The 26,237-nt window shown below is 34.1% G+C and overlaps 1 protein-coding gene across 1 annotated transcript; it reads right to left on the bottom strand.

The window, feature by feature from the left end:
- Positions 1 to 9,780: 9,780 nt before the first annotated feature.
- LOC128550264 (uncharacterized) lies at positions 9,781 to 25,664 on the bottom strand. The gene is made up of 12 exons (XM_053528938.1): positions 25,487 to 25,664; positions 25,138 to 25,313; positions 24,202 to 24,423; positions 23,757 to 23,909; positions 23,034 to 23,048; positions 22,507 to 22,751; positions 21,831 to 22,089; positions 21,329 to 21,528; positions 19,329 to 19,417; positions 16,033 to 16,101; positions 14,626 to 14,811; positions 9,781 to 9,920 (listed from the first exon to the last, which is right to left on the bottom strand). The coding sequence occupies exons 1-11, from the start codon at positions 25,645 to 25,647 to the stop codon at positions 14,748 to 14,750; spliced, it is 1,653 nt and encodes a 550-aa protein (XP_053384913.1). The 5' UTR covers positions 25,648 to 25,664; the 3' UTR covers positions 9,781 to 9,920; positions 14,626 to 14,747.
- Positions 25,665 to 26,237: the final 573 nt, after the last annotated feature.

Here is a 26,237-nt window from a genome sequence, read left to right as displayed (position 1 = left end):
ATCCAAATCCAAAATCCGATCGTCGTCGTCTAGATGTACTAAGGTGTTCGATAGGACACATCGCTTCAACTAAAGTTTCAGCTGATCCCTTGATACGAAATGTCTGCGTGTTGACTCGTGTTTTATTCACTGCCATCTTTAATAAACCATTTAAGATTTTTAGAAGCCGGTCTTTCAATTGCTGTAAAAAGCTCTAAAATATTTTTGAGTATCAAACGCATGTTTGAAATACAAATGGGACTTATTTTCAATCAAAAAAAAAAGCGACGAGTTAGTGCAAGATCTAAGTTGAATTGTGCGCCTATGGTTTCAATGTAGATCAAATGAGTATATATTCAGCAATATATTAAAACATTACTTCATGTCCTGTATAAATTTTTGCTCTGCCTCTCATACTTGATAATTTGTCAAATTTGAGTTTGACAATTATTATAAGAACTGTACCGCGGTTATTTGTTTTTACATTACTTTTTTTTCTCATCTCGACATTATGACTACTGTTATGCATATATTCCTTTGATAATTGTATACAGGTGTTATAATAATAAATCAAGGCATGAATATATAAGGTAACGTATACGAGTTTGACAATTATGATAAGAACTGTATCGCGGTTTAAATGTTTCCAGTATGTGTATGTGTGTGTGGGGGGGGGGGGGGCATTCATGCATTTTTAAACACAGCGTTAGAACATTCACTTTTGAAGAAAAAATGTAACTTCTGTCGCAGGATATTGTTGGATTAGCAGCAACAATTCTGATTTAATCCTATAATGTATATTTCCTACAGGCAACGCCTTATACTCATTGTAAACAGATGTTGCCAGTCGATCGTTTCTACCATATTTCATAAAGATATGAATATAGCTATGAAATTATTGTTACGTATATAACTTGTTGAAACAAATGCATATGGAATAAAAATACACTAGGTTACTGCATATATTCATGCGCGGATAAAGCCTGTTTTCTCAGAGGGGGTCCAACAGACCCAATACTATGACAAACATGTCACCGTCCCCGTGCGCCGCCTGTCTTTATATACTTAACAATTAGATTTTTTATATTAGCCACTTACAGTACATAGTTGTCGATAATTTGTTTGGAACATGTTGAAATAAAAAAGCAGCCGACCAGCTAGGGGTGTCCGGGGGCATGACCCACCCCCGAAAAAAATTGAAATTCAGCCTTCATTTCCTGCATTCTAGGGCATTTTAGGACCATTTATAAACACTTTTTTCCACTGCAATTCTATATAAAATATACCCCTTATGTTCCCATTTTTATGAGCTCACCTGTTAAATTTGGAACAAAAATGATAAAATAAAGTTTCCTTTAAGGTAAAATTCTTCGTTTCTTTGAGATAATTAACATGAATATGAATTATGTCTGGGTCGTATGTAGCAACAGCCATATACACTTTGAATGCGGTCCTAATGTTGCCTTTTCGAAAAATCATTTTCTTACTTGTTCTCTTTCTTTCCTGGGTGCTCCGGACCCCCGGTCCCCCCTCTGGATCCGCGCATGATATTGTCTAAATATGCGCACCGAAAATCTTAAAAATCTCTATTATATTTTGTGAAACAAGACTAGTATAGATTTACATTCACTTTAGATGTACAGTCAATAGTTTATTCAAAGTATTGTAATTTGTATAGCACATAAATTTGTGACCATGCTTACCGTGAATTTCTTTAAGCGACATGTCAGATTTGTTCCAACGAAGACTTCACCAAATACGTAAATATGCGTGCAGTCAGCAGACTTTTCATCACAATATCCATCATCAAGAATCGCTTGTAAACGTGGTGGTTTATTTATGTCCAAAGAACAGTCTGATGCACCTTATCCTTGCTTACACATACACGTACCTATTACGTACAATATTTATGCATTATTTATTTACTGAGACAGCTCAAATTTTTCCAAATAAGGAACAGGAATAGCCAATGTAATCTGACAGTGCTGAAATCTATGCCAAAGTTTGACATATTTGAATTAAAATTGAGTACACTGTTTCATGATTTGTTCAGCTAAATAAAACATAACAATTATATCAATTCTACATATATTTATTGAGCCATGGCAGTTGTAATAAAGCAACCCAAAAATAAAAAGTAACAGAATTGAATGCAACTTGGTGCTGGTCTGTATGCGCCTAGTAGTGCCATCTGCGTGATTAAACAATTACAATCTTCAAGAGATAGAATAATTTATGATCTTATCCTGACATAGGATACTATGTTGCAAGTGTGCATTTGACAGATTATCAGATTTGTCACTTTTGATTTAAGGGTTCCCTTACTTTTACTCTTACGGCTGAATGACTATTATTGTTGTTATCGTTTATTATAATAAAATAATCATTAACAAGAGCTGTCACTATTGGTGACAACTGCCCCCGAAGTAGGCCCAAAAATGCCTAAGTTGTATGCGCAAAAAATCACATATCATTTTGTGACCTAAGAGGCCTCGGTCATAAGTGTGACAAATCTTCTCAATATGGTTAAAATTTGTGTCAAATTATTTTTAAATCCATTGATAAATGGCAGAGTTATGTACCAGACAAGAACACATTTGACTTCTAAGTGTGACCTTGACCTTGAGCTAGAGGTCTATGTCTTGCACATGACACCACATCTTATTATAGGGAACATTTATGCCAAGTTATTTCAAAGTCCCTTCATCAATGTCTGAGTTATGGACCGGACAACAAACATACCATGTTGACCTTTGACCTCTTAGTCTGACCTTGACATTGGAGATAGGGGTCTGGGTCTTGCTCATGACACGTTGTCTCATTATGAGGAACATTTATGACAAGTAATTTCGAAATCCCTTAATGAATGGCAGAGTTACGGACCGGATACAAAACATACCCTTATAACCTATGACTTGTAAATGTGACCTTGACCTTGGAGCTAAGGCTCTGGGCCTTGCGCATGACACGTCGTCTCATTGTGGTAAAAATTTATGCCAAGTTGTTTCAAAATCCCTTTATGGATGGCAGAGTTATGAACTGGACAAGAAATAGACCATGCTAACCTTTGACCTAATTGTGCCCTTGATCTTGGAGCTAGGGATCTGGGTCTTGCGCATGACATGTCGTCTCATTATGGTAAAAATTTACGCCAAGTAATTTCAAAATCCCTTTATGGATAGAAGAGTTACAGCCCGGACAAGAATTTACCAGACGCACGGACTCGAGCACACACGCACGCATGCACGGACGGACAGTGCGATTTTACTATGCCCACCTTCCAGGGCAAAACTTGTATACTAATTTCAATCAAATCTGTATATTAAACTATGACGAACGAGAAAGTGACTGGCTGAAGGTTTTACTTCATCAAAAGATAATTACCATTTGAACAGTTTCCATGGCCAGAACAATCGTTCAAGCATGCGATTTCTTTGATTCTTTTTATCGTGTTTTCTTGTTCTTCTATTCCCTTTATTTCAGTTGGGGGAAGGGTAGTAGTCCCTGTATATAAGCCAGCTTCTGCCTCTGCTGTTACATTTTTGGCCTTTTCTACTACCTCTTGCCATACACTGGCATTTCTATAAATTTCAATCTGACAGGTATCCAACATTGACTGTCTCGATATATCTACCCATTCGGAAGAGTTAGTTAACTGAAAAAGATTATTCCTTTAACCTGCTGAAGAATCTAGGCCTTTTATCAGCCAGCCGGATATGCTTCATATGATCAAGTAATCACAAAATAAATTGATAAAACATTAGAAATCACCTTTTATAAATTATTTACGCTTAAACAAATCAAAATAATTATTGAAGGACACAAAATGATAGATGTCTGCGTACTTATTAGCAGTACTATTTGTATTAAGCCACGGGTTTGGCCTATTTCATATCTATGAGTTATAAAAGTATTATTTGTATTAAGCCACAAGTTTGGCCTATTTCATATCTATGAGTAACTGGATAACTGTTCTCTTTGGAAGATACTTTCAAATTTGTTATTATTAAATTAACTTTCATCAATTCAATTATTGCGGAAGATTGGTGGTTCTGTATCACCAAAGATAACACAAATATCGAGACCCATTGCGCGTGAAATGAATTTCATGGGCACTCAGATTCTTCATCCAAAGCTGAAGTGTCATTGTGGCATTAATATGGTTAAAAGGTAAGGGTACAATCACAAAGCAACTCAAACAAAGCCGAAGAGTCATGTATTGCAAAGTAGGCCCACAACATGAAGAAGCTGTAACGGAAAAATGTTGTAGAGGGTTGCTTCAAAGTACACTATAAATATATGTAAAATTCATAAAAATGGCGGGGGATAAAACTATTATCATATTTTAAATAATGTTATAACCATATTTGTTTTACTTACCAATATATCAAGAACACAATTTTGCTCTGAAACATTAGTATGTGTTGAGGGAACTTTGTTGCATAGCTGAAATGTCTCTAAGGCCAAAAAATAGTCTCTGCAATGATTAGTTGCCGCCGAGGTGTTCCAAGTTTTAGTCTCACTCGCTTTCTAAAATAATGTTGATAATACACAAAATCTTTCTAACAGAGCATATATATTTGTTTACAGAGTATATATCTTCCTTTACATTCAATTTGGTATCTAAATGTATACGAAGACCAGTCAAAAATAATGACAACCGTGCTGGACTTTAAATCTAATTTAACCCTTTAAAGTATTCACCCTTGAATTTTTCGCACTCCTGCAGTCAAGGAATCCGAAAGGTGAACACTGCAGATTAGTAACCCCTTTGCATAATCATAAGCAACTAAAAATATACTACTCCCTAGTGCTTTACTTAATAAATATTTGCGCCCAGCTACAATCTTTTTCAGCCTTGAAAAGAGGAAAAGGTCACAAGGATCTGGTTAATAAACGGTATGACTGATTTGTACCTCTTTTTCATCCTTCAGAAACGTTTGAACGATGGTACCATTGTGAGCTGCAGCGTTGTCATGATCAACTGGAGACCAGTCCTTAAGCGCATTTTTGTTTTGCATTTTCATTAAACAGCTTTCAGTATTTTATCTCTATAAAACTTTCCAGTGACTGACTTTCCTCACGGTGTAGAAATTTGTTCAACGGTTCTTCTAGAGTTAAAGACGATGGAATACAAAAAAAAACCTTTTTGACACTTTTAGTCCTGTTTGCAGTTATTGGTCTACCGTAACCATTTCACAGCCACTATATATTGTCAACGTGACGTTGTGGCTCATAAAAGTATATCCAGGTCTAAACTTCATTTACGAGCTTTAATATTGTGCGATCATCTAAACTTCTTCAGCGTTTCCTTAGCACAATTGACCTTATTTGCCTTTCGCTACTCGGTTAACATGTGAGGCACCCATCACGAACAAACCTTTCTTAAACCAAATGCTTGGTGAGAATCTCATGAGCGCTCCCCGTTGAAATGTCAAGAAAAGGTGCTACTTCGGACACCGTTTTTCAAAACTTACGTACCAATCTGTAAACAGTTTTGTCTGATATTGCAGACTTTCCACATGAAGAATGCAGATCACCGAGTATCTGCATTGCAGGCATTTCTAAAGTACAACCTACTTTTATGTACGCTTTAATTTCAGATTCTATCCGCTTTCCATAGCTACATGTACTTTGCTTAGTGTATATGACTACATCTGATGCAAACTAAATATCTGAGAAACGGTAAGATAGTTTTTCCATAAGACTTTGCAGAATCGTTGTTTTGTACATGTCATCCCCTATTATGCTCACTGTATTATTATTTTATTTTGATGACTCATTATTTACTGATAAAGCATATTTTATTTTTGATTCATTATGTATATCAATAAGTATTTATAGACAATTGTTTTATTGAAGGTTCCATAGACAGGGTTTTAGTTATAGTAGTCTGGGTTATTCTAGATTTTTCCAAGATCTTAAACCTCAACAAAGAGATGATCTGAAACAACTTATCAATAAATATGAACATTTGTTTCATGATGTACATACTAAAGCAGTGGTATAGCACCCGCTTAGAGTGTAGGAGGTCGTGGGTTCGATCCCTGGCCGCGTCATACAAAGACGTAAAAATAATACTAGTAGCTTCCTTGCTTGGAGCTCAACATTAAGAGAATAGTATTTGGACTGTTCAGCCCGGTGTCAGTCTAATGTGACTGGGTGGGGTATCATGTCACGTGTCTTCGGCGTGATATTCCAGTGAGACAGCACAATAAAGTTGGGCATTGTGATCACTGCTACAACTATACACCGTCATTTATATGAATGAACAATTGTTGAAACAAGAGCTGTCACTATTAATAACAAATGCCCCCGAAGCGTGCCCAAGAATGCTTCCGTTGTCTGCACAAAAACATAACACATCATTTTGTGACCTTGGCCTTGACCTGCGAGATCCGGGTTATAAGCGCGACACACTTTCTCAATATGGCTAACATTTGTGTCAAATTATTTTCAAATAAGGGACCAGACAAAAAATTTTTTTGACTTCTTAGTGTGACCTTGACCTTGGAGCTGGGTTTTGTGCATGACACGTCATCTTAATATAGGGAACATTTTTGCCAAGTTATTTCAAAGTCCCTTCATGGATGGCAGAGTTATGGACGGGCCACGAAACAAACCTTGTTAACCATTTACCTCTAAGTATGTCATTGACCTTGGAGCTAGGGACTGGGTCGTGCATATAATACGTTGTCTCATTATGGTGAACATTTATGCAAATTATTTTAAAATCCCTTATACATGGCAGAGTATGCACCGGACTCGAAACAGGCCCAGTTAACCTTTGACCTCTAAGTGTGACCTTGAACTTATAGCTAGGGGTCTCGGTCGCGCGTATGATATGTTGTCTTATTATTGTGAATACATATGCCAAATTATTTCAAAATCCCTTTAAGGGTGGTGACAAGAATTTACACGGACGCACGGACGGACACACGGACGCACGGACGGATAATGCGATTTTAATATGCCTACCTTCGTGGGCATGAAAGACGTTAAACCCGAACACACACAGAAATATCTAAAAGAGGAAATAAAAGGTTTGTTTAACAATGATTCCAATGAACCGAGCAACAGTAACTAGAGTTCTCCATGTATTGATCGTATACAGATTATAGAAAAGTTAACAGCGTCATGAAAACTGATTCATTTCTCATGCCTTGAGTTGGTGACTGTATTGATAAATATGGACATGCAAAATATATAAAGAAATTTATTTTGAAAGGATTTTGGCAAGTTCCTCTCACAGACAAAGCTAAACAAGTTTCGGTGATTGTTACACCTGAAGGCTTATTTTAGTACTTTCTGTATAAAGTCAGGAATCTTTGAATGCACAAGTCTCATGCAACATTTCAGCCACTTGTCAACTGCATTATTTCTGGACTTAGAGGATGTGATGAATACAATGCAGATGTCATCAAATATCATGACACTTGAAAAAGTCATCTGCAGACGATCAAGTATTTCTTCAAAAGAGTCAGTGAGGCAATGTTGACAATCTTTCAAAATGTAAATTTTGTGAAGCTTGTGTTATTTTCTTAGGTTATATTCTGGGGCAGGATCAAGTAAAACGCACTGATGCTAAGGTTGAGTCAATCTCTGATTTTCCAGATCAAACCAGTAAGAGACAACTTACGCGTCATCTTGGTATGGCTCAATATTACAAAAAAAATGTCAAAATGTTTCCTAAATGCTAAACCCTTTACAAGTGTACTTACTAAAAATTCTCCATCTATCTGGAATGATAAATGCCAAAAATCATTTTAGAAACTGACGGCCATACTCAAGAGTGAACCAGTACTTTCGGCACCAAAATCTAAGGTAGCAATAGATTCTAGTTATATCGGTGCCAGTGGGGTATTGCTACAAGGAGACAACTTAACTCTGGAATCAATCACCCTATCTCTTATCTATCAAAGAAGCTTAATAAACATTAGAGAAATTACTCTACGTCTAGCTCATATTTTGGCAATTCAGCACATTGAAGTATATTTAAATGCGGCCATGCTCTCTATAATTCTTTTCAGTGACCATAAAATGAAAAACAAAAATCAGAGATTGTTGAGACGAAGTCTTTTACTCCAAGAGTATAACTTGGATATTCAACATATCAATGGCAAAGGTAATGTTATACGAGATGCCCATCCAGGATCCGAACCAAGTGCTCTGCGCTTTATACAACTTAATGTCATTTAGTATATGTGTAAAAACTACAGATATGATAATATTATACTGAAGCATTCAAATTCCTGTTAATGTATAACGTGTGCTTTATTTATATTATGTAGTAAATTAAAATGAACCTTTATTACATAAAGCTTTCTTTTCCTTCAGTTGAGGAGGTGTAACGACATGTCATTCCCCATTATATTCACTGTATTACCTTTCTCATCTTGATTACTTATTGTTTACTTAATATAAAGCCTGTCCTAGTTTTGATAAATTATGTAAGTAAAAAGAGTTATTTATAGAATATGTTTGTCTAGAATGTTCCATGAACAGATTGTTTACACTATTTCAATGTCTGGCTATTCTAGAATTTTCCAGAATCTTCTTTTGATTCTTGGTTTTACATGAGAGTGTTGGAACCTTCCATGATGCTTTATTAACAGGAAGCTGTCTGAGGACAAGCGGGAACCTACGGTAAGATCTTATTGAAAAACTTTCCTGTATTTGTCTATAACAAAATATTTCCAGTTTAAATTTACACTAACATTGTCGATTAAAATTATCTTTGAAGGGAGGGATATACTAAATTTAGTTTGGACTGTGTGTGGAATATTTTAGAATTTATACTGATTGGATTTAAAGTTGACCAGGACAGGATTTTGACTATTCTTGGATATCAGAATTAGACTTCACAGCGTGTCAATACTTTAAGTTATTTGAATTGTTACTTTTCATAATAAACTTTGTTATTGTTAATAGTTGCTGGTTTGCTTTTCTGTAACCTTTTCTATATTAAATAAAACGCAATTATTACCCTTTGACGTAAAGCTTTTTCGGTCATTCTTGTATCATCCGTGTAAAGTTGTAAACTACGTGCTTCTTGCGTTTAAAACGACGTCTACGGAAGCGCGCGATTATTACTATTTTTATAATGACCCTCTTATATGTACGTCGAACCGTTCCAATTCGACCATTACTTAACATACCTATGTCAGTGTTCGGGATTATGTTGTAACTACATAAGGTAAGTGTACGAACTATTGTTGTCCTGTCATGGACTAAAAGTATATAAAGGAAGGTATAGCATTTTAAGTAGAATATAATCCGGTATAAGTAAGGATAAAGTCTGAATAGGTGTACAGCACCAGCTTTTAAAGTTAACAGAACATGAAATCAAACAAATGATGGAACTTAATTATAACTTGAAATTGATAAATGTATTAAAGTTAAACATGGCAAACTAAACCTACGATCAAACTTACTTTATCTCTTTTATGTCGCATTTCGTAGTGTTTTGTTTGCCGCACTAATGGAATCCTAGGTCGCTTTGCCAAAGATCTAACGGAACGTCGGGATGACACTTCTCTACAACTGTGTTGTCCAGTTCTTATACCAGATGTACAGTCTGATACACTTCTGTCGCATGAGAGTGGACTTCCTTTCTCAGTTTCTTTACAAGTGCACATTGGAAATACCCAAGGCTCTAACTGCATGCTATCCACATTTGCAGTAAATAAACTTTCCTTATACATCACTCTCCAACTCTTTATGAAAGCTATCCTATTTTTAAGCGTTCCAATTCTTTCATCTCTGTGTTGGAAATCATCGTCCTTTTTGTTATTTAACGTTCCACATAAGCCTGTACTGTTACCGCCTTTGTCATGCACAGATGGTAGGATGCTGATATCCAAAACCTTCCCACCTTCTGGTCCCATATATGGCTGGTTATCTATTCTAGCCCTTACAGCTGTTCCAAATGGAAGATAGATCTGTGAAGAAATCAGTTAGTACAGTTAATATCTTTTTCCGAAAAAAAAATTCTCGGTCATCATCAAACTAAATTAAATTATTCACGTTTTTCATCGTCTGCTAACTATTTTTGTCTTCAGTTCCCGGTAGTTATTTTACCGCGTTTTCCGCTTGCAATTCACGATTTTCCCATGTTTTCAGTGCACTATATAAGTGATTGTTAACTGATATTCTTCACTCGAGGTTGAATATTTGACAGCATAACAAGTATTTTGATTATTTGTTTATTCCCTCCCACCCACCCTTACAGACATGTAAAGTTTCTTAATAGTATTATTGCTGATGGCTTGTAGCAGTATTCGAATATTTAAGGCAGATTTGACTTTTTGATTGTGATTTAAACAAGAGTAATCATTTAGTTCTAGAGAGATCAGTCATTATGTCTCCTTTATGTTCTGATAGAAAATAAGGTTCACAGTTACGTACCTTACATTTCAAGGGTCTTTAAACATGAACAGTTCCTTGATAATTACTGTTGAGTATTTATGTATTAATAGAACTTTAAAGGCAGATATACATTTAACATTATATGAGAACATTTGAATTCTTCATGCCAGACTCGGTATCTACATTTAGAAAAATGACATTCACAAGTACGCATTTAATTCTATATCAATATATTTTAGGCTGTTTTTCCCCATGCAGTGTTATTCTTTCGTTATCAAATGTAAATTGCCGTTATCCTCTTTTGAGCTAGTTTTCATTTTATTTTGATTTTACCTTGAAAGAATGTTATGTTTTAAACACTGCACATTTTTTCTTATTTTGTGGTTGTTCAAAGAAGCTGAGAGAGACCTGAATGGCCATCTTATATGCTGTTTATCTATTCCAGATTAGATGAGTTCAAGTTATTGCATTTGGTTCATTCGGGACCTAATAGTTTAGATTTTCATGTACATCTGATTATATGTTTGCCTTAAATGTTGATAGTAGGTTTTCAGGCTGAGTGGTGTACAAAGATAAAGATAATCACATTTACCCCACTTCTACTGGTCGATCATCACCACATCGCACAACATCGTACCATCTGACATTTGCAAGACAAATATATTTGTATTTTTTGTACATTGGAATGCTGTCAAATACTAAGACCTGTATCCTATATTTTGTTTGTTGTTTTTGTAGTTAGGCAAAAAGAAATTAGTGAATAACTGATTTACTCACGACAAAGAGTGAGTAAAGGCTAGTGGTAATATACAGAAATGAAATTATATAACTTGTTAAGTGCAAAACAAAATGTGTTGACTCTTTTTGTGATTAGATTTGCGTCTATTAAGATAAAGTTTGATTTCTGTAATATCTCATGATTTTGTGTCTTACATTTAAATTAGTAAATGGATGTGCATTGATCTTTGTTATACATGTATGTGATTTATGCTTTGTTATGAAGCGCACATAAGAGACAAAAATAAACTATTTAATATTTAGAAAAATTATATTATAAAGAACAAACGATTTATAAAGTTTCAAGAAAACCACGACAAGTCGAATGCAAAAAGGGATAATACGATATGTCAAAATTATCTTTTAAATTATACGTTAAAGCGTAAAAACCCAAAGTATGTTTATCACGACATGAGATCTTATCTAATTCAAAGTTTTAATTAGATAATGTACTTTAGTGTATTTTATTAAGATTTGTTTTTAGAGATATGAAAATCAAAACTATATAACTGTAAAGAAACCGTAGATACAACAGTGGCACGTTAAAATGACTGACGATATTTTAAACATAGGTATAAAGTAGACTTTTCAATTTACTTTTATACACATAAAATAAAGTATTTGCTTATTTAAATCAAATATTTAAACATGCTTAAAACAGATCTGTGAAAGATATGTTATAGTGAAAAATATACTGTACATGTTTTCGTTCTATGGGTGTAATATACGATGAATCAAACCGATTCTGTTGTCCGTAAGTATTGACCTGGCACTCATGAATATTCCGTATGTTTCCGTGAATTAATATTTGGTGTCAAATCTAAATAACGATATAACTATTGAAAAAACTAATAATATCGTCAGCCAGATGTACTGATATAGTTAAGCAGACAAAGCGTTCAGCTGCCAATCTCAGGGTTGTGATTTCGAGTTTACTGTCTGACCATATATATATATATATATATATATATATATATATATATATATTGTAAACTTAATAGACGGATAAAGTGGTACAATTATCGTACATTATTGTTCATTTATTGAACGAAATACTCTACTATTGAGCACACTTCCACGTACATGTAAGTAAACCGTTCTGAAATGCTGACTTAACCCCAATGACCGGACAAGTGTTCATTTCTTCAATGGACAATTCAAAGAACTGGCGTCACTAAAATAATATGTATCTTAAATAAACTGAAATCGAACACATGGTAACGCGCGTAGAAGCTTAGCACTATGCCACCGTGACATTGGTAAACTATATCGGGTATTTTAATTAATGGGACTCCATGGCCGAGTGGTTAAGGTCGCTGACTTCAATCACTTACCCCTCACCGAAGTGGGTTCGAGCCTCAGTCGGTAATATTTTATTGTTTTTAAAGCAGATAGGAATTTATCAAAAAATCTAACATTTCATATGTTTATCTACATATTTTGCAATATTATTATGTTTGCAGCTGATATTTCAACACATACGTGTATACATTTTTTACATAACTGATTTTAGATATGCTTTACATTTTACATGGATGATTTTAGATATGCTTACATAATGCATAGTGTGCTTTACAATTTTACATGGATGTTTTTAGGTAGTTTTTACATTTTTACATAAATGTTTATGCTTTACAGTTGGTGTTTGCAATATGACTTCTTCTCGGCGATATATGACCATATTGTGTCAATTCGCCGTAAAACCCAACTCACTCACTCACGTGAGCCTCACTCGGGGCGTTGAATCCTCTAGGTGAGGAATCCATCAAACTGGCTTACGGAAGGTCGATGGTTCTACCCAGGTGCCCGCTCCACCATAAAATAGCTGGAAAGTCGCCATATGACCTATAGTTGTGTCGGTGCGACGTTAAACCAAACAAAATAGATATTTTTCAGTATACACATATCGCGTAAAATAACCAACACGTCCAAAAATATTGGCGAAAATTATTCAGGGCAAGGTCGATACTTACGAACAGTATTATTATGTTTTTCCTCTTAATAATTGCTTCATATTATTTGAAAGTAAAATGTGCGATATTTATTTACTTTTCACAGCAGAAAGTTTGTTGTAACTTTAACAAGTCGCCATAAACTAACTTATTGTTGTTAATATTTTTGTCTTTTGAATCACGAATAATAAAAATCAAAGCAAAATTTCATAGTTTTATTTATCTTATATGATGCAAGCACTTGTTGGACATATGTTTAAGCATAATATATTATTGTAAACGTGGTCTCTGTTCCAGTTTTAGCACATCCAAACTAACACTGGAAATACCGAGTGCTTACACAGGCCAGGTAAACATACAAACATAGCGTGATATGATTTTATGAAAGTGTATTAATTAGGTATTAAGTGAATCAGTGTAAGACTGACCGACTGACAAGAATAATTGTATATATCGTTCATTTTTATTAGTTTCGTTTTTTTCCTTCTTCAATTTGTTGTTGAATTAGAGAACGGTTTGCAAACCGAAACTAATTTAGTTTTAATTCGAAATTTTAGCGTAACTATGAAATGTCGCTTTAAACGGATGAAAACTAAAAGAAATGAAAATCATGCATACAAATTAATCTGCAGCTGATGGGACGGATGAATATGTAGCACTTTTAGTATCTTTCTATCATTATGTTTCTCTTACAATCAGTGATTTTGCACTAATTTTGTAACACATGATCCGTATTGGATACAATATATTCCATGCTGAAAGATGCTACAACTCTGAATCTCCATGTTAGCTGATCGATAAAAGCAATCGACCGATCAAAGTATCTGCATGAATATCAATACAATAAACATTTGACGCTATAACTTTGTATATGATTTAAAGACAAAAGATAATAGGTAAGGGAAGACAAAATTAAAGGGTACGACAAGAAAGATTTTGCTAACTTATACGGAACGTTTATAAGTAAAATCTATTCATTTTGATGACCTTTGATCACTCCTGAAGATCTGCACAAGCAGTTAACCGGTTATGTTCTTCTGTACTTGTCACTTAATATATATAGTTAAAACTGGTTTATGGTGCATCCTAAACGTAAATTCTTAACCGCCATTATGTAACAAGTCCTCAACAAATCAATTAAGGGATTGTTGAGATGTGGGAAAATATCGTCCCGACCACAATTTTGAGCTTGCTTACAGCAATTAATGTTACACAATACAGACCGACAAGCCGTCTTGTACGAGCGGCCACGATATTGACGAAAACATCAGTTTATGGAACTTTACTAGTACTGCATAGAACATAATTATGAGGAATTGGTATTCAACAAATGAATTACTCATGTTATCCATGATCAATGTGTTATTAATGATCTAGTTAAAAATAATTCACTGTAGTGTGTATGTATTATTTTCTCTACAAAAATTGTACGAAGTGTTTTACGAAATAACACTAAAATATTTTTTTTTCGTATTTAGATCAGTATCGTTTTTGAAAACGCAGTTTAGCTGTGTTTACTTCCTCGCAATGAAATACAACCATTACTTACAGTATAGGTAAAGTCATTATCTTTTTTCACTGTTAAAGCCTCGTATCCGCAATGCTTGTGTCCAATGTCAAGGAGGTTATCACAAACGTTTATGACGTATACATCTCTTCCTGCTCTGACAGCTAAACCACAGTTACATTTGGCTTTATCATTTTCATTAGTACACGGAGCAACTTTGTGTTGTATCTACAAGTAGTTTAAAGGTAAATTTTACATATACTGAAATATATATTTTAGAGAAAAGAAAACAGAACATGCAATAAATAAAGTTCGCTTCAAACATTCAATATATACAATTAATACGCCCAAGTCTCTTTCATTTTAATACAATTGAACCCAACTTAGTTGAAATGTTACCATACTTTCCCTAATTAACATTTATTCTAATTGTCACCTGTTTTAGCCACATAATGTAACTCCCTCGGTTGCCTGCTTTCTATGTATCTTTGCATGTAATAAAGCTATTTATAGCTCCTTCTGCATTTATGAACGACTTAAGTTAAAAATGCATTGATTGTTTCATTTATGTACCTTAAAACCAGGCATTTTATTTTAACGATTTAAATCGCATTTCGATTCTAGGATTACTTGAAATTCAATTTCCTAGTATTAAACAAAATTATTTTACTTTAAACCCTGTTATACTAAACTTTCGAGCAAAAAATTGATTTTTATTTTATAAACATTTAAATGATTTCAACCATAAATTGTACGTTTAGATAGTTCAATGACTTTGTTATTGGTTATAGGTTGGCAGTCAATAAATTAATTACACAAATGTTAATAAAACACACTCTTTGTTCTGTATAAGATTTTCCATATGAAGTGACCAGCTGTTATTAGTCCAATTCAAAAGATCATTTAAACTTTCGATAAGTTCTCTCTTAAGCTACAGTCACACATACGGATATGTCCGTGCGTTGATGTACGGTGCGGATAGGATTAGTCTGTGGGTGTATAACTACTGAGCAGTACGTCTTAGTACGGGAAAAATGGTGAGAAACAGGAAACAAACAAAACAATTCAGGACGCGAATAAATACGGATAGGTACGAGGTACTACGTTGAATTACGTTTTACTGCGCCTTGCAACTTGCCCAGCGCACGGAAGGGTCTGCGGTAAACTACGTTGAACTATGCTTAAGTACGAGCAGCCTCGGATAACTACGTTCGGCTACGGCGAGGTACGTAACAGCACGGATAACTACGTTGAAGTACGTTTAACTACGGATGAAAAAGTTTCAGCCAAGTTGAACTAATGTCACGCTCATATGGCTACGGTTCGCTCAAACTTATGTGCATGTTCAAAAGTTCAGAAGGATGAACAGATAAGGCTAGTAATTCCGATGTATACTATCACAATAATAATTCGATGCGGATATATGAAATCGACAAAATAAATACAAACCTCAACATTAGTGTAAAATTTATGTCTGTACATAATATATTCACCACCGTTTTCTGGTGTTCATACGTTCTGAAAAAAAGTTAGATATAAAAGTCATACATATTTTCGTTGTTATAAGTAACGTAGGTGACATCACTTCTAAATTTATACATAAACTTGTTGGTTTATTTTAGCTGAAATATTGTTTTCCGTTCAGAAAGTAACATATTTCTATGTTACATTAAAATTCATTTTAAGTGTAAAATCTAGTAAACGGAATGTTGTCAAAGTGTTATATACTATGCTGATGGATTGCCTGTCACGTCTTTTAGCGGAATGTTGATAAGACGGAAGTAAACTCCAATAAACTTTGTCGATAATACCATGCATTTTTTTCGTTGATTTTTATATATATAATTTTTCGAGCGCAAGAAACAAATTTTTGAAAAATAAAAATAATGCACAATTTCGGCAGAATTACTTTGACTCAAGAAAAGTGTACAATAAAGTTAAATTCCGCGAAAAGAATAAGTATAAAATTGATGAGGGAAAGAAAATCGCGGATATCGCTAAATCTAAACCTAAACAATTCTGGAAACATGTAAAGAAACAATACAAAAAGCAAAATATACAGTCAGATAATTTAAATTTAGACGATCTTAGCAATCACTTTCAGACTATGTTCGGGGATAAAAATGCCAATTTACAAAATTTAGATATACACGACCAATATGATGAAGAATTAGACGTAGAAATTTCTCCGTTAGAATTAAAGGACGCTGTCTTTTCTCAAAATAATGGAAACAACCCTGGGCTCGATCAATTAATTGCGGAATTATTTAAGTGTTCTTCCGATCTTATAAGCCCTTTTCTTCTTAAATTAGTTAGCAAGATGTTTATGAATGCTGAATATCCAAAATCTCGGGGTGAAGGCATAATTGTTCCTGTTTTTAAAAGTGGAAATGCTGAAGACCCGAACAACTACAGAGGAATAACCCTTATTAATATCTTAGGAAAAATTTATTCTCAAATTTTGCTAAACCGACTTATGAAATGGTCTGTCAAATACGTCAAAATCAATCCGAACCAATTTGGGCTTCAGAAAGGCAAATCAACGGTGGATTGTATTTTCATCTTACAGTCGCTAATTTCAGAAGTATTTAGTGATCGCAAAAAACTTTACTGCATCTTCATTAATTTTGAAAAATGTTATGATAAAATAGATAGGACGCTTCTTTTAAGTAAACTTCTGCATCAAAGCATCAGTTCTAGATTTGTTAGAACTCTTCGAGCTATGTATGAAACCGTAAAAGTTTGTGTTAGACAAAAGACAACGCCTGAGTTTTTCGAATCGGGGATAGGATTGAAACAAGGAGATCCTATTTTTATTTTTCGTAAATGATATGAAAGAAAACATAAATTCAAATTTAGATGGGATAATTAGTGTCAATGAAATCCAGTTTTTCCTTATTATGTTTGCAGATGATACTGCACTGTTTGCGACAGATCCAGAATCACTACAACTTATGTTAAATAACTTAGAAACTTATTGTAACCGATGGTCCTTGAAAATAAATGCAAATCAAACTAAAGTCATGATATTTGAATCGGGAAATAGGGGGACAACGTATGATTTTTACTTAAATAACGTTAAATTCGATATTGTTACATCATTTAAGTGTCCTGGGGTATGTTTCTTTAAAAATAATAACTAGAATTGTACACAGAAACGCTTGGCAGAACACGCATCTTTCTCATTACATAATCTTTTTATCGTATGTAATCAAGTGGAACTACCAGCATCCCAAAAATGTAAACTTTTTTTATTTTTGATAGTCTAGTCAGTTCTATTATGAACTATAGTGCCGAGGTTTGGGGTTATCATGAAGGTAAAGATATTTAACTTATTCATACCAAATTCTGTAGAAAAGTTCTCGGGGTAAAAATATCAACTAACCGGGATTGTTTATACGGGGAGCTTAGTAGATACCCGATGTATGTACAAAGGCAAATAATTATGATAAAATTGTGGCTTAAAATCTTAAACATACCAGAAAGAAGTACAGTTTTTAATGTGTACAGCATGTTAAGTACAGATGCGGATAATCAAAATAATGATTTGTTTGTTTGTTTTGGGTTTAACGCCGTTTTTTCAAGAGTCTTTCAGTCGTGTAACGGTGGGCAGTTAACCTAACCAGTGTTCCTGGATTCTGTACCAGTACAAACCTGTTCTCCGCAAGTAACTGCCAACTTCCCCACATGAACCAGAGGTGGAGGACTAATGATTTCAGACACATTGTCGTTTATCAAATAGTCACGGAGAACATAAGCCCCGCCCGAGGATCAAACTCGCGACCCCGCGATCCGTAGACCAACGCTCTTACCTACTGAGCTAAGCGGGCGGGCTTCAAAATAATTATAATGGTTCAAACTGGGCATATCACATAAAACAATTGCTTGATGAAATAGGAATATCAAATGTATGGCTAAGCAAGAAGCAAATGAATGTCAGTTTTCAGGTTATTAAACAACGTATTCTTGACAATTATATGCAGAGGTGATATGCAAGTATCAACAATTCTAGATGGCTTATATCGTATGCGTGTTTTAAACACGATTTTATTTTTAGAAACTACTTGAATTTTATATCAGACAAGTGTTTAAGAATTGCATTGAGTAGGTTCAGAACTTCTTCGCACAGTCTAAACATCGAAACTGGAAGATATAATAACATAGATAGAATAAAAAGATTATGTAACAATTGTAACATGAAAATATTAGAAGATGAATGTCATTTTTTGTTAGGTTGTCCCAAGTTTAGAAATTTAAGACAGAAATATTTTAAAAGATACTATTGCCACTGGCCAAATATGTTTAAATTTGAAAGCCTTATGTCCGAACATAATAAAAGTACTGTAAATAATTTAGCAAAATTTATATACTTCGCAAATAATTTAAGAATTTAAAGGATGAATAGTATGATTTATAATTCTCTGACAACTTTCTTTTATATTTTATGGTGTTAATGCATCACTTCAAGTTCGTAATTGTATATGTTTGTAAATGATTGGCTATATACACCTTTCAGGTGTTTAATGCTGAATAAAATGTTGTTGTTGTTGTTGTTATATTAAACCAATTAAGCTTTAAAATCAGGTCAGTTTCAAAACTGTCGCGACAGCCCTAAAATAAAAAAAACCTTACAATTAGACATAATTCAGAATTATTTGACTTCACATAAAAGATATGCAGTATCGAGTCGTGAAACAAATCCGAGAGTCTCTCCAAAACACATGTTTACAACGGACAAAAATTACCTTTGGTCAAAAGTATACATATGGGGATCATTTCTTGCAGTGCAGATAGAGCCGCGCCATTCTGTATGTGTCTCAGGTAAGACATCAACCTGGCAAAGAAAATTAATTAAAATGAATAATAGACATTAGATATTCAGACATTTTTATACACGTAATATATGCCATCGTCATATTTGTTTAAAGTATTTTCATAATCTGCATATCACAGGAGATACCAGAAACGTATAACGTAATTAAAATATCTAAACATTTATCAAAAGCAAATGTTTGTTATCTCGAAGAGTTTATATTACTATCAACAGCATTCTTTCTGCCGTAGTCCCTTTATTGGAACCAGTGTAGTTTTTCTTGTTCTTTGTGATTGTTTATAGCAGAGACATAGGGATCTTAGGACATTACAATTTCATTACTAAATATATTACCCGAGAGTTGTTAATTTTCTTTGTTGCGTTCTTTTCTTCAAAACGATCTTATTAATGATTTATTTCACTATCACAAAAACAGTGCGGTTGATGCAAAATGTCTCATGTACATGGACTCAGTATTGTTATTAGTTTTATTTTGAGATCACTGACTTCATTCAGTATTAACATAATCCTAGACTAACGCGTCAGCCTTTGCTAACGTGCGCTGCATTTTCCATTTTGTCAACACCCATAATGAAAAGATATATATTTTCTAGGTCTTTTATTATTTCAATAATTTTCAAGGAAAGGATCTTCTTACAGATTTATTTTTCTTCAGTACTGATATGGTATATAAGAACAAAGATTACAAGAAAGCGTTTGTATATTTGTGTAATATTCTTATAGGTCTCCGATGGCAGATTGACATATCTCCTAACAATTTTTTTTTCTGATGTTTCATGCAGATTTTAAGTCATTACTTCATTATTACAGGAAATCCGTAAAATAATCTATGTTTGCATTGTCACGAACCGCGTCGTTAACAAAAGAAAAAAAAAAAAAAAAAAAACAAGCAGGAGAATTTGCAACACTCAATATGCTTCTGCTTCTACTTCAAATAAATGTCTCGACAATCTATTTTTCTTTGTTCTTGGTCAGCAAACAGCTTCATAATATTTAAAAAAGAACAATGTCCACTTAAGTTGTTCAGTTGCATCTTTGACAAGTAGACGCAAGCAGAAGGTAAAATGCCCGTTCAGTAGAGCGTCTACTAGATTTTAACATTACGTACTGCTGTGTTAAGTGTCCGTAAAGAACAGATATATCGGCGTTTAAGGAAGTCGTTAAAAGAAGTAAGAGGTGTTGAACTTTACATTACCTCTCATGAATAGATTCAATCAAACCATGTCTGCCTTTTTGTGCTTGGTTGAAGTATATGCTTCCAAATGATCTGTTTTACAGATTTTATTAACAAACATAGTAAAAGCATTTTTTTTGAGTCAAAGATCAATGAAAATATTGTAATATCGTTCAATAGCTTATACCACAGTCACACATACGGCGCAAATAGCTACGTCTAGCTACGGATAGAAACGTAGTTACCCGTATCGATCCGTACCTGAGCCGTAAGGATTGGTACGAACTGATACGGATTAGTACTTTTAGGTACGTCTCAGGTACGTATCAATACGAATAGATACGGATTACTACGTTTTTATCCGTGGCTAGACGTAGCTTTCCGCGCCGTATGTGTGACTGGGGTATTACATTTTAACACAAAGTTAATTTTCACCTTAATCTATACTGAACTTATCGTTAATTTACCAATGAATACACCCTTATACCCCAGTCACACATACGGCACGGATAGCTACGTTTAGCGACGGAAAGAAACGTAGTAATCCGTACCTGAACCGTACCTTAAAGCAGTAATTCGTATCAACCCGTACCAATTCGTACCAACCCGTACGGCTCAGATACGGATCGATACGGATTACTACGTTTCTATCCGTGGCTAGACGTAGCTATCCGCGCCGTATGTGTGGCTGGGGTATTAGTAGCTTGGAAACATTCTTGAAATTAAAAATTACCTACACTTATCACAGATAGTTTGTAAGCTTTCCTCCACAGCTTCAGATATCCCAAATCAACTGCTGGTACTGACAAGTAAATTTTGAAGTGTCCAGCTACTCCATATTGTCCTGTTTCAGCCACACTAATGTTCACCCGAGAAATTTGACCTACTTCACGGTTTGTAAGAAACGAATCGCATCCGTCTTGGAATGATGGCATACCTTCAAGAATTACCAGTGGATTTATGTTTATTTGCAGAAAACAGCAAACTTTTAAAATCTTATGAATTTATAACAATGAACATACTTCGTTATACTGTCTGTTATACTGCTTGTGGGAGTTCTTGCTTTTATGATTCGATACAGTTTTATAAAACTTTAAGGTTAATTTTGAAATATAACCTATGAATACGTTGTATTCCGAAACTTTAAAACCAATGAAATATTTGGTTTGCTTTAATCTACTTTTTAAACACTTTTTTTTGTATTTTATTTACTTGAAAAACATTAGAAAATGTTTATACTTGAGCAAGTTCCATATTGCGGAGAAAAATACTGTAGTCGAACATTGCAGCTACTCTGGATAAACTGGTTGAATACTTTATCCTCTGTATAACAAATGATTGGTATTGAATTCAGTAGCTCTACTGACTTTGTTTCGCCTTTTCTCAAGCTTATATATGGCGTGAGAACTTCAATGCCGAAGAATAAAGGTTTTGAATAAGTTGATAATGTCCCTGGTAGCCCATCAGGTGTCCTGAAAGCCCTCAAGGCACATGATATCTGAAAACAAACAACTGTTTTGTTGTACCTGAAAGCGAAATTGTAAAATGTGTTGTTTTGTCATCTGCAATTTGCAGTTGTTCCATGTATGCAAATTTTGACACAGACAGATATTCTACAATGGATCGTTTCTTTGTTTATCTTTTACCTGTAAGTAATTCTTTACAAAGTCATTTTACTTTTTAGAAACATAAATGAAAAGGGCCATAGCAAATACTAATTTGATCATTCTGTTGCATTTGTTTTGCTCTAAAATTCTATTTATGGAAAAGCAAGCGATAATTTCTATTACATATTAGAATAATTCTGTATCATAGATAGCTACAAACAAAATGACAAGAGTAGGGACGGACAAATGGAAACAATAGCCCATTTCATACTACAGAGGGGCGAAAGAAAACCCCCTCTAATACATACATTAACGCCTAAACCGATATCATTATCCTCAAAGTCGCTTTCTGTTAGTCTCAATCCATCAAGACTGGAGTTTTTGAAAAACTGTTTTGTCAGTGTTATTTGAGAACTACCCTCTATGCGCCACTTGACTTGATAATAAAAATCTTCTTTTGTTGATGGATTAAACTTGCACATGAAGGTAACACCTTTTTCGTTCGTGACTGGTGTTGTCGATAGACTGTCAGGTACGAACGTCGGGGCAGGTTCTGTTAAAATAGATCTCTAAAATAGAACTCATTTACCTCCCTTACTGTTACTTAAGTGATTGTATCACTGAATTAGACGACACGGCTTCACAAATAGTTACATGCATGTACAGTGATCGGCACATGATTATTATTGACTTATTTTGATTAAACTGAAGAACGTGTCCTCTACAAATATTGAAGCTAAGTGCATAATTTACACAAAATGTTAAAAAAGTTATACACAGATAATAGGTCAACTAAGCTTAATGAAGTGAAGTGTTACGCTATTATTTAGCTCACCTTCTGATCCGATTCCTGAAATATAAGAGTATATAATTTAATATAATTTAGAGCTTAGTCGTTTATTTAATTATCATTTTAAAGTATCCAATCAACAAATATGTAGATTTTGAAACCTGGTGATCCCAATTTGTTTGTACCATTTGAAAGAGTTGTGCATGCTGAGCAAGAATTAGTAAATAAAATTACCATAAATGATATGCAAGAATCATTGCAATCATGATTTTTGACTGCGAAATGATAATTCTTACTCTGTAATAACTGGGTTTCTGTTGAAGTGTCACTGACAAGTATAAAGTAAAAATAATATTTCACTAACATATTTTTGTCATGTAATTTATATTTTCTTTTTCACTTTCAAATGTTACCAAAATTTCATGAGCTTACCAGGCATCAATATTTGATATATTTTAATAACACTGGTATATAGAACTGGCTTATTTGCATATTGCGCATAAAAAAATAACCTTAAGACGCATGAAAGGTTTCATTTCCAGACAGTACTTTCCGTGCAGTTTTCAACAGTACATCAAAATAAAACAAATATAGTTTACAGAACAAAAATAAAGGGAAATTTATTGCCGAGTCATTAACGTGGGGTTTAGAATTATTTCATGTAAGGAAGCCATCCATTTGACTGGAGGAATGTAGACGAAGCAGTAGCCTAACTTTTCGTTTCAACGTTCTTTGTAAAACAAATGTTTATTCACAGGCTGTATTTACCAAAGCAGTATCCACTTTCTTCGTTACTCGTTGGCTTCAATTTGTAAACATAGAATTCATCATTGCAGTTCTTCATCTCTATATCATACGTTTCATGGTTGTCTCCTACTTGAGTTGCCTTGATTTCTGCACTTTTATTAGCACCGAGTCTCTCTGTCCAATGAGACAACAGTTGAACAAAGATATAGATTCTTACTTTGTTATTTAACGCAAAAGACATCGAATTGTTATGTACTCGAAAGCATGTTTTAGGACAGCGTTTATTTCATCAGGCATTTAGTTTACTGTTAGTATTAGCCTTAGTATAATGATTATAAAATATTTTCTGTCTATGTATCAGGGAGATTTTCCTCAGACAAAAATATTACAGAATACAGAAAAAAAATCATATAGTAGCTAAATTATCAAAATATTAGGTGTTGAGTTTCGACAAATATACAGATACCTGTTGTAAATGAACTGAATATTGGCAGGTGAGTTCCACATCTGTTTTTCGGTGGCGCTTTAACTGGCATGGTGTTGTTACCGACGTTATACCAACGAAACGGTAGTTTCGAGTCGTTGATAGACTTTGGTAGATGTTGTGTGTTAATATTTACATATCGCATTTCCAAATTAGGTAAGCGTGCAGCTTCTGCTGCATTGCATGGGTCTATTGTCTTGTAATCTAGAAAAAAATGACATTAACAACACGATATCATTATTATAAATGTTGTTACACTAATAATGTTACATAGCCAATACAGAGTTATCATATCGTTTTATTAATGCCGCTGTTTACAAAGCCGTTCAAACAAAAAAAAATATGTGCTTATTTTAACACAAAACGTTTTTACGACAGGAAAATTGGTCGTAAGGAAACGCTTTTCAATATCCCCTTAAATAACTTGTTACTGACCTTTGATAACAGTATTAACTGGAGACAATGTTAGGCACTACAATAAACATGTAAAAAAAGGCATTGATAGAATGTCTTCTTACTCGTGTAAAACAATTAAAAAGTGGTATAGACTAAGTACAACTAGAAGAAAAAACAAATTCCAAGAGACTGATCAGGTTATTACCAGACGCATTTGTTTGGTCTTTCAGTATCATTTACATCCAATACATAATGACTCGTTGTTATTGAGTCTGTTAATTTTGCTTAAAACATCGGATGAAGTTGAACTTTATTATATAATGCTAATTAATGAAACCCATTATAATGAAAAAAAAAAAAAACAAAAACAAAAACCAACAACATCTAGAATAGATGAAAATATATATAAGAGCAGCAAGGTATCAATTTTTGGAAACATGTTGAAGGTTATTTTACTGAACCAAACAATTGAAGTAGATACTCCAATATTTTAAAAAAAATAATGTTTCAAAATTAATTTACAGCATGTTATAGCGATGTCTTCCTTATGTTCGCAATTATGTGTTCCCCATTCTCTTGATCTGCATTCCGAGATATCTTTTTCTATACCGAGACAGCTGAGATCATCTATCAATATGTTTCCTGTACCTGGTTCGTGTACATAGCCGGGTGCTTCGTGGGCATTTGTATAAACCTTGCTGTAAAATGTATGCATACAAATGTATTAATGGAATGCAAATTTCTTCTAACATACTAGAACTGCTGGTTAGTTCAATCCTAGTTTATTTTAAACAATACAAAAATATTTTCATATCTACAAATGCATGTTATTAATTATTGAATAGTTACACTGATGCTTAGTATTCCTTACCCGAATGGAATTCCTAGCATGTTACAAAGAACCTGGGCATCGCTTTCATCGAACTGATCATCACATACTGTACCCCATTCATCATCATACTTTACTTCTACTCTCCCACTGATGCTTTGATTTTTATTCAAGGCTGCCTTCACTTCTGTTTTTTGATTCATTAGCCTTATGCTTGTGACTGGCCCTATATGAGAAATTAAATTAATCATAGGCTGTTGCAAAATAAACAAAAAAACATCTGTGACTATCTGTGAATGAACATTTGGGAAGTGCATTGTATGCCTCTAAAGGTGGGCATATTAAAATCGCATTGCCCGTGTGCGGGTGTGTGTGTGTGTGTGTGTGTGTGTGCGCGCGCGCGCGCGCGCGTCTGTGCGTCATTACGTCTGTGTTTGTCTGGGCTGTAACTCTATCATCCATAAAGGGATTTTGAAATTACTTGGCATAAATGTTCATCATAATAAGACTCAGACCCCTACCTCAAAGGTCGGGTCACTTTTAGAGGTCAAATGTTAACAAAGTCTGTTTTTTGTCCGGTTCATAACTCTGCTATCGATAAAGGATTTTAAAATTACTTAGCATAAATATTTACCATAATGAGACAATGTGTCAAGCGCCAGACTCAGATCCCTAGCTCCAAGGTCAAGGTCACAATTAGAAGTCAAAGGTTAACTGTGTCTGTTTCTTGTCCGGTTTATAACTCAATAAGGATTTTGAAATAACTTGGCGCAAATGTTTACCATTATGAGAC

This window comes from Mercenaria mercenaria, chromosome 2 (genome assembly GCF_021730395.1).
Source record: "Mercenaria mercenaria strain notata chromosome 2, MADL_Memer_1, whole genome shotgun sequence".
Taxonomy (NCBI): Eukaryota; Metazoa; Mollusca; class Bivalvia; order Venerida; family Veneridae; genus Mercenaria; species Mercenaria mercenaria.
This window is presented reverse-complemented; position numbering and strand designations above follow the sequence as displayed.

Bases quoted from the DNA above. Each gene is read 5' to 3' on its own strand.
- LOC128550264 (XM_053528938.1), bottom strand. From the start codon at position 25,647: ATGAATCAAAAAACAGAAGTGAAGGCAGCCTTGAATAAAAATCAAAGC. The intron at 24,424-25,137 runs GTAAATTAATTT...ATTTTTTTCTAG, and splicing joins AGACATCGCTATAACATGCT to ATTACAAGACAATAGACCCA. The intron at 22,090-22,506 runs GTATGTATTAGA...GTTTGTTTTCAG, and splicing joins ATATCGGTTTAGGCGTTAAT to ATATCATGTGCCTTGAGGGC.